Source organism: Nicotiana tomentosiformis, chromosome 1, assembly GCF_000390325.3.
Source record: "Nicotiana tomentosiformis chromosome 1, ASM39032v3, whole genome shotgun sequence".
NCBI classification, from domain to species: Eukaryota; Viridiplantae; Streptophyta; class Magnoliopsida; order Solanales; family Solanaceae; genus Nicotiana; species Nicotiana tomentosiformis.
Window position 1 is genome coordinate 105,840,033 of NC_090812.1, and position 9,985 is coordinate 105,850,017.

The window sequence follows — 9,985 nt, forward strand, 5'->3', positions numbered from 1 at the left end:
TGCCCCACCCCGTGCTGGCTGGGTGGGTGGTGAAATAACTAGTGCAGGTGTCGTAGCCTAACTCCTCTGCTGAACTGGACCTCCCGACATACGGGGACAATATCTCTTCATATGACCCTACTCTTCACATTCAAAGCAACCCATCTCTGAAAATGTCAGCAAGTACTGAGGTGGACCTCGAGAACCAGAATAACTACCAGAAGAACCTGGTACAGATGAACCCTGAAATAATGGTGCACGAGATAAACTCTGAGCTGGAAGTGCACTAAGAGAAGACTGACTCGGTCGAGAACTGTATAAACCATGGCTAGCCGATGTGCCACGATGAGCTGGATGAGCCATCTGAGCTGGCCTATAAGGTCGACCCCTGTTGTGATAGGACTGTCCCACAGAAGGAACACTGCTGGAATTACCCGGACCACGAGACCCCTAGGCCTACCTCTCCTCATGCTCCTAAGTACTGACCATTTCTAGCCGTCGAGAACTATCAACCACCTTATTGAATTTAGCACATGCTATATTTCCCAGAGTCTTAACAAAACGAAACTACTGGTTGAGGCCATTAATGAACCTCCTTATCTTCTCCCTCTCAGTAGGAATCAACCAGACTGCATGACGAGCCAATTCTAAAAATCGTATCTCATACTAGGTCACGGACAGGTCCTCCTGACGTAAATAGTCAAACTTTCTGCAGAGTTTCTCACTGCGGGTCTGTGGCACAAACTTCTCTAGGAATAATTCGGAGAACGCATGCCATGTAAGTGGTGCTGCACCAACTGGTCTGCTCCTCTCATAAGTCTCCCACCATCTGAAGGCTGCTACGATCAGCTGAAAAGTAGTAAATGAGACCCCACTAGTCTCTAGAATACCCGATGTACGAACAATCCACTGGCATCTGTCCAAGAAATCCAGGGCATCCTCTGACTTAGTTCCACTAAATGATGGAGGATGGAGTCTCCCAAACCTTTCTAGTCTCTTCTGCTCCTCGTTATTCATAATAGAACCCACCTGGGCCTCAGCAACTGCAACCGACTGGACTGGTAGTGCCCCCGCTATTTGAAGTCCCTGCACTACCTGCTCTGGAGTACGGGCGACAGGGGTATGAGTACCTCCCCCAGCCTGAGAAGTGGCTGGTGTGGCCTGAGCCAAAACCAGCTGAGCAAGGCCAATGCAAACAGTCAATATCTGGGCTAAAGCCTCCTGAAGGCCTATAATCACAATAGGCATAGCTGGTGCTTGAGATGGTCCCGCCGACTCAACTATATCTGGAACCTCCTCCTGAGCTGGAGAAACTGGTGGTTCTACAGGTGCTGCTCTAAATGTTGTACAAGCTACACCTCGACCTCTACCATGGCCCCGGCCTCTACCACGACCCCGACCTCTCGTGGTCCTAATTGGTGGCACTGGTGGTTGACCGTCCGATCCGGTAGTACGGGTCCCCACCATCTATGAGAGAATAGAATAACAGAAATTTAGTTTCCGGAATCAATAAATTTGCACGACAGAATACAAGAAAGTGAAATGTTTCCTTAGGGTTCGGCAGCCTCTCGAAGATAAGTACAGACGTCTCCGTACCGATCCACAAGACTCTACTAAACCTACTCATGACTCGTGAGACCTATGTAACCTAGGCTCTGATATCAACTTGTCATGACCCAAAATTTGCATGTCGTGATGGCGCCTATCTCAATATAAGGCATGCCGATAACCTCAATAAAACACTATAATCTTTTAAGTTTGAAAACATAATATTTAAATTTAATAGAAAATACCACAAATACTAATATAAATACACTCCCAAAATCTGGTGTCAATGAGTACATGCGCATCTAAATGATAACATAGTCTGACTGATAAAACACTATCTGAAAATATAGAACAATACAAATAACTAAGAGGAAAAAGAGTTAAGGTTTGCGGTCGCCAAGCAGCTACCTCGATAGTCTCCAATAGATAAAACTCTGAAATCTAGCAGCTGGCGTATCCGGAAGTACCTGGATCTGCACACAAAGTGCAGAGTGTAGTATGAGTACCACCGACCCCATGTACTCAATAAGTAACAAGACTAACCTTTGGGCTGAAAGTAGTAACGAGCTCAGTAGGTATAGTCCAATGTAGAAATAACAGTACAAAAATGTAGGCATGTTCTCAAGTTCAACAGATAAGCCAAATACAAGTAAAATAGACAAATTCTGAATGATGTGAGGAATATGACATCTCTATATCTACATGCCAAAATACAAGCTGTATGTGATGTACCTGTCACGACCCAATTTCACCTAAAGGTCGTGATGGCGCCCAATACTCTCAGAATACTCAATCACTCAGTACTGTATATGACCAATCTAGCCGAGGGAAGATCCATCCCCAAATATATATCACTGACAGTCAGTCACTCAGTACCGTATAAGACCAATCCAACCCAGGGAAGATCCATCCCTCAATGTAGATAGTTAGGCAAGATCCATGCCAGGGAAAATCCATCCCAAAAATATAAATGATTCGGGAAAGATCCATGCCCACGGAAGATCCATCCCTCAATATAAATTCAACCGCGCACACAGTGTGGGGTGCAGACTCCAGAGGGGCTCCTTCAGCCGAAACATTATAATAGCCAGATCCAGGCATAAATAAATAAAACATGCTAAGGCGTGCAACCCGATCCCATAAATATCACTCAAAATCTCCAGTCTCTAGTGCTCACAATGACATAAAAATCAACCCGACATAATGATATGACGTATCAATGAATGGCAACAAATACTGAGATATGATGTGCAAATAATAGATGTGATTGCGTATGAAATTTATATTTTCAAAATAATTAATTCAACAACAATACGACCTTTGTGGGTCCCAAAATAAATATCGGCATGTATCCTAAACATGATCTTTATTACGAGTCTCAGCTCAATTTCTCTAACACGTGGGAGATATGTGGATAATGACATCATTATTTGATTATGCAACTCCACAGAAACAATTAAGGCACGATTTCTATGGTGCACGCCCATACACCCGTCACTTAGTATGTGCGTCACCTCCAAACAATTCATATAACACGTAATTCAGGGATTCATACTCTCAGAACCAAGTTTAGAAGTGTTACTTACCTTAAACCGTGCAAATTCTTTATTCCAATAAGCCTTTTCCTCGCGATTCGGCCTCCAGACTCCTCGAATTTAGTCACAACTAATTTGATACAGTCAACACAAATTATATGAATCAATTTCATATGAAAATGCTAAATTTTCCAATAAAAATCCGAAATTCAACTCAAAAATTATTAGTGGGGCCCACATCTCGGAACCCAGCAAAAGTAACAAAATATGAACGCCCATCTAACCACGAGTCCAACGATACCAAATTTACCAAATTCCGACATCAACTCGACCTTCAAATCCTCAAATCTTATTTTTAAAATCCCAAGGCCCAAATCCTCGAATTGCAGCTCAAAACACGTAATCTAGTTGAAATACTCAATGATAATTTAATATTATTGACTAACAATGATCACAAGTGACTTACCTAAAGATTTCTCGTGAATTTTCTTTGAAAATCGCCTCAACCCGTGTTTGAAAAGTCCGAAATGTAAAAAATCACGGACCCCCTCTATTTTGTACACTCCCCAGTGCTTTCGCATCTGCACCCCTTTTAGTCGCACCTACGGTATCGAAGGTGCGAGAAACCAACTGCTTCTGCGGTATCGCAGGTGCGAGAAACCAACCACTTATGCGGTTTGCCAAAGCCTTCAATGCCTCCGCTTCTGCGACCTTGATGTCGCTTCTGCGAGCTCGCTTCTGCGAGACTCAGTCTGCTTTTGCGAACCTAGAGCTTCTGCGACTCCCCGTCTGCATCCGCGATCACATAGGTGCGAAAATTCCCTCGCACCTGCGGCCACTACCCACACTGCTCCAGCCCACTTTTGCGATCAAAATATCGCTTCTGCGGTCGCACACCTGCAACCAATTCCATCGCACGTGCGATTGCACCAGAATTGGACATTTTCCAGAATTCTCCAAGTCCAAATTTCGATCTGTTAACCATCCGAAACTCACTCGAAGCCCCCGGGACCTCAACCAAATACACCAACAAGTCCTAAAATATCATACAAACTTAGTCGAGGCCTCAAATCACATCAAACAACTCTAAAACCACGAATCACACCCCAGTGAAGCCTAATGAAAACTAACGAATTCCAACTTCTACATTCGATGCCGAAACCTATCAAATCAAGTCCGATTGAGTTCAAATTTTGCACACAAGTCATGAATCAAATAGCAGACCTATAAAAGTTTTCAAACTGGATTCCGACCATGATATCAATAAAGTCAACTCCCGATCAAACTTCCAAACCTTTCCTTTCTTAATTTCGCCATTTCAAGCCAAAATCAACTACGGACTTCCAAATAATTATCCGGACACACTCTTAAGTTCAAAATCATCATACAGAGTTATTGGAATCATCAAAACTTTATTCCGAAGTCATTTACACATAAGTCAACATCCGGTAAACTATTTCACTTAAGCTTTAAATATTGGAACTAAGTGTCCTAATTCATTCTGAAACCTCCCCGATAAGTCACATAATTATAATTGAACACTGGATAAGAAGTAAATGGGGGAATAGGGATGTAATACTCAAAACGACCGGCCGAGTCATTACATTATATCGTTGTGTCTGCGCTCACTGCTAGTATGTCAGACTTCGGAGGGGCGGATCCTGCCAAAGCGCTAATATAAGCCTATAAGGCCTGCTGCTGAGTGCATCCCGATCCACAATAATAAATAAGCTAATAAGGCCTGTTGCGGCGTGTAACCCGATCCACAATAACACTATCAACTCGGCTCTCAGGTCCAACTCAGTCATTAATCTCTCAAGTCTCAAGGGTTCACAGTCTCATACTCCTTAGCCCAAACACTAAGAACATGTAATATTAGAGTAAATGATAATGGAGACTGAGATATGATGTGTAAATGAAGGATCATGACTGAGCACATAATTGCAGTTAAAGCAGATCACTTAAAACAACAGAAATAACCTCACTAGGCCTCAACATAATATGTTAATTGTTACTTAAATTTTATTATATCGTATCGTTCTATTTGTATAGTTAAATTTGTTATTACGTAACGACGAAAAATGTCATTTCATGTAATGACCGATTTGGTGTGGTCGCGTCGTAACCTTATTTTTTGCTCTCATCTTGCCTTTCTTTATTATTAAATAATTTTATTTATCCTTTACACTACTTTTTATATATTAATTTTACTTCGTGTCTTACTTTTCTTTGTAATATTGTAAGTTTATTCTTCATATTATTGGTGCCATGACATTATGAAATGATGACAAATGATATATTTTTCCTATTTGGAAGTAAGGAATAGGTCCGAGAGAGGTTCGATCTCGCTAACATCCACGGGGAACTCATCAATTTCATCGCGCCATGGATTCATCTCATCGCGATCAATGGATCGGGTCGCCCGCCAAATCACACTGCTACATTTGAAACCCGACCCGAATGCAATTTGCCACAGTGTGTCTCCCTTTTTCACCCTACCTTTCGCCTCCGCATAAGCCACTTCGTACCAGATCGAACTGTTGGAAGTGTTACCAAACCTGTACAGCGTCATTCTAGACGCTTCCATTTGTTCATCGCTAAATCCCAATTTCTTTTGCAAATCATCCAATACTGGTTTCCCGCCAACGTGTGGGAAGAAGTGATCGATTGCTCTGGAGAAATCAGGATCCATTTTACTTCCCGTGCGAAAGCGCCGCACTATAATATTCATTAAGTAACGGAATTGTTCAGATAGAGGAAGGACTAGGGGAGCTACAGTGGATATGTTTGATCGAATGGTTTTCATAGCTGCATACAAGAGATCTTTGTTAATCGAGATTCCTCGATGTCCTTGTTCATCTTCTGCCATGAAAATACAGTTGTAGGAGCGATCGTTGTTTGCTGTTTGAGATCGGACGGTGTGGATGAGCTCATACTTGGAGGTATTCTGATCGGACGGTTTGTTGGAGAGGAGCAGGGCGACCGCACCAACACGAAATACGCAATTGCTCAGCAATTTTGACCGGTCATTGCCTTTGTATACGTTGTCTGTGGTGCTCTCAGTCGTTACTAATAGAGCATAGGAATTATCGTGCACCTGCACAACAGTATATCATGAGTTGATAAACAATGTTAGTATGTTTGTGTTACTATGTCTTGCTTATGAATTTTGGGTTAACTAATACACTTAATATCTAGTGAACGCCTAAGAATTTCACTTTTCTAATTTTCAAACAAAGATACACTTTCCGTTCTAATTTAGATGGCATCCTTTCTTTATTAGTCCGTTCCAAAATGAATGACACATTTCTTTAATTGAAAATAATTTAATTTTAATTTTTTTATTTTACCATTTTACCCTTAATGAGAAACTTTTATACACAAATGTTATGACCCCACAAAATTTTTATTCCTTAAACTTTTAAAACCACAAATTTCAAAAATCTCACTATTTTCTCTTAAACTTCGTATCGAGTCATCTAAATTGAAACGGATGGATGAAGTATAAAAGATCATAATTCATTCCCAAAAGTACTGACCGGAAAACACATATGGCCACTTCAAGAGATGGTACTAATTTTTCACATTACTTATACTCTTTTGGTTGAAAAATGACGACATTAGGAGTACGAGAATTAAATTATTTGTTTTTCAATGTTAGTCCAAACATCGGTTTCTTAATATTTGCATGTGAAAGAACTTCATGAACAATACTATAACTCACAATTTCATAATTGAAAATAGTTACAGAATATTAATAAAAATATAATGATCAAAGGATTTTGTATACCAGATAATAACAATGTTATATAATATGAGATAGATGGCATTTCCTAAATAATCGTTCATATCAAAGCAAAAGATAAGATGAATTTAGGCATCATTGTACAAAAGGTTGGTACTGAGACTAAATATGGAAATATTAGTGATGATATTTTAATTGTTCTCTTCTAATACTAGTTTGTGGGGTCGGAATAACCGAGAAAAGAAACCATAGAACCAATATTGATCAAGACGTCTATCATTTAAGTTTCATTTTTCTCTATAAAGATAGATAGGTATGGAGAGTTTGTTAATCTGACATCGCAAGCTAGAGGTGAGTGGGAAGTTACCATTAACATCGTGGGATAGATCGATGAGATATCTAACCCTTAATTAGATGTTAATCTAGTGATTCCCCTTGGTAAATAGTGACGGGTCACATATATCTTCATTGGAATAATTACGTTGTGTAGGAAATTTTCTTATATATATATATATATATATATATATATATATATATATATATATATATATATATATTGATTCCTAATATCTTTTTCTTGAGTTTGCGTCTTTATATTTTGACCCCTTTAATGAAAATCATTCCTCCACCGCTATTAATAAACACTATGTGGAGCGAACCCATACTAGTTGGTAGATACGGATATCCGATGATTCAAAACAGAAAGATAATTGAAGTTGCACTACGAGGCAAACAAAGCCGATTTAAGTTTTATATATATATATATATATATAGAAAGTACATTTTTTTTGTATATTATTAATTACTTCAAATTAATAATTGAATGTAACAGATTTATTTTATATATTTTTGGTAATAACAAAATTATTATTAACATAATGTAATGGTGTATTAAATTTATAAGCACGATCTTTAATTAACCAGGGGGTAAAAAAAGGAAGTTATAGGATGAAAAAGCGTGAGATCCAGTTGAGAGAAGAACCTTGAGTAGATTTTGAACAAGTCCTAAGGCAATAAGACCAGCACTGCACCCCATTCCCGTCATATTATAGCTGCGGATATCTTCTCTTAGCTTGTAACGTTTAACTATGACACTTGACAATGATGGCATAATATTGAAAACGCCGCAGACAGAAACCAATATACCTATTTCCTCACATCTAACTCCAGTTTTCAGCAAAAGCTCATCTATGGCTCCGAAAACCGCCATCTCCACTTCTTCCTTAGCAGCTTTTGTGCTCATATCCAGAGGATCTCTTAACAAGCCTTTAGAAACATACGTTTTATCTCCTAAGCCAGATCTTTGCAAGATCCTGTCCATGAACTCCAGTGTGTCACTGTTAAACTTTAGTTCTCTGCTGCTTCTATTGAGAAAATTTTGTCTGCAAATTTGCTGGTTTTTCTGGGGCTTGTAACATGCAAAATCTACCAGGAAAATTCTTGACCCGGTGCTTTTGCAAAAAATATACCAAAATAAGACAATTATTAAAGTTGGCACTGAAATGAGGAAAAGCTTAGGGTATATTATGATCAATTCCATGAGATCGATCGTCGAAAACATGGTGCCAAATATGACGAGTTTCAGCATATGAGCTATGCTAGCAGCCTTGTTTATGAGTAATTTATAGCGAAAGATTGTTGATTAGGAAAGTGGAAGGTCTGTTGGCCAATTTATTACTTGATGCGTATGGACAATCAAGCTATTAACATTACCTCGATCTCAACTATTTTATATTGATTACTTAAATTTCCTATATCAATTATGCTCATTCAAATACCACATATAATTTGTCTTTTAGAATTGTGTACGGTAAAATCGGGGATAATGTTACCCCGATTACCCGGTAAAGAAACGAGAGCGAAGCACGATCTGACATGACCTTGAGTAAAGCAGAGGGGTTCCACGTCTCAAAGTCCGGGGAGGACGTATAGTGCACTCGGGACCGGATACGGCTGAGCATCGGGTCCGAGAAGAGTGAAGGGCCGAGACTAAGGGAAAAAACAGTTAGGCACGATAAGCAGGGAGCCGTGATATCCGCCCTCAACTGGATGTTATGGCGTAAATCCCGCCCGATATCAAATGCAGATAAACATTTACTAGAAGGAGAAGATCTTTTACCTTATTTAGACTTGTACTAGGACTGAAACGCCTATACTATATAAAGGGGAGAACCTTTTTATTTTAAAACCACTGTTGGCACGCATATCTAAGTAATAAAAGTTCATTTTTGTTCTCTAGCTACTGTTTGTAGTGTTCTTCAACTGCTTATTTATCTAGTTGCAACCGAGCCCGTCTCGAGGGCTCGACTGGGGTCAATTTTTAGTTTTTATCCAAAAACTAGGCTTAATTGTCCATCACGTTTGGTGGTTTGTTCATTTTTTTCCCGTTACTTTAATTATTTTTTGTTCATAGATCATTCGTGTTAGATTGAATCACATATTCTTTAAACCGCGTACAAATTTAATTGTTACTCATTTTAAGGGCAAATAGTTAGACACCCACCGTGGGGCTAAGGATAATACTGGTGATTTAATACGAATCTCCATAACACACCCTATTTTACACTTGCTCTTTGAAGTTTGATTTCAGGTTAATCTAAACATATCAAATTCTCAGTCTGCTCACTTGAACGTTGACACCAAGTCAGGCCACCACGATGAACACAATAACGTGGTACCTAGCAATGACGTATCCCTTGTTGATCCCAATAGTGTCCCAATCGCTGACCTGGTCGACGCTAACTCACAGGTTGCCATCAACATTAACCTACCAACTGACCCCGAAAATAGCATTCGCAGGGCACCCCGACCATCGTCTCGAGAAACACCCGAAGAGGAAGGTGATGGAGTTAGCTTGCGATTGATTTTCGAAATATTACAAGCTCAGCAGGCAGCAATAGCACATCTACAGAACCAAAGTCATGACCACAACAAGATCGAGCGAGCGGGTTAGAGAAAGCGCTCGAAGAGATGAAAAGATTGCCGGGAATTGAATGAGTTCGGGCCCGGAGAAACTTCTGAGGTGATGGAAATGCTCGAAGCACTAACAAAGCGGGTGGAGTCTGGTGAGAAAAAGATAGAGGCAAACGACAAGAAGGTGGAAACTTACAATTCGAGGGTCGATCAAATCCCGGGAGCGCCTCCAATATTGAACGGGCCGCATTCCCAAAAAAATCAT

General features: G+C 39.9%; 2 protein-coding genes across 3 annotated transcripts; both read right to left on the minus strand.

Moving 5' to 3' along the window:
* Positions 1-645: 645 nt before the first annotated feature.
* LOC138908251 (uncharacterized) lies at positions 646-1,227 on the minus strand. Its single transcript, XM_070198907.1, has one exon. The coding sequence runs from the start codon at positions 1,225-1,227 to the stop codon at positions 646-648; it is 582 nt and encodes a 193-aa protein (XP_070055008.1).
* Positions 1,228-5,285: 4,058 nt separating this feature from the next.
* LOC104121520 (3-ketoacyl-CoA synthase 2-like) lies at positions 5,286-8,395 on the minus strand. 2 transcript variants are annotated; one of them, XM_009633533.4, is made up of 2 exons: positions 7,790-8,395; positions 5,286-6,159 (listed from the first exon to the last, which is right to left on the minus strand). In XM_009633533.4, the coding sequence occupies exons 1-2, from the start codon at positions 8,393-8,395 to the stop codon at positions 5,368-5,370; spliced, it is 1,398 nt and encodes a 465-aa protein (XP_009631828.1). In that variant the 3' UTR covers positions 5,286-5,367. The 2 variants fall into 2 exon arrangements, with proteins under 2 accessions (XP_009631828.1, XP_070045008.1); XM_070188907.1 differs by having other exon boundaries at positions 5,286-6,153; positions 7,784-8,395.
* Between the last annotated feature and the right edge of the window lie 1,590 nt (positions 8,396-9,985).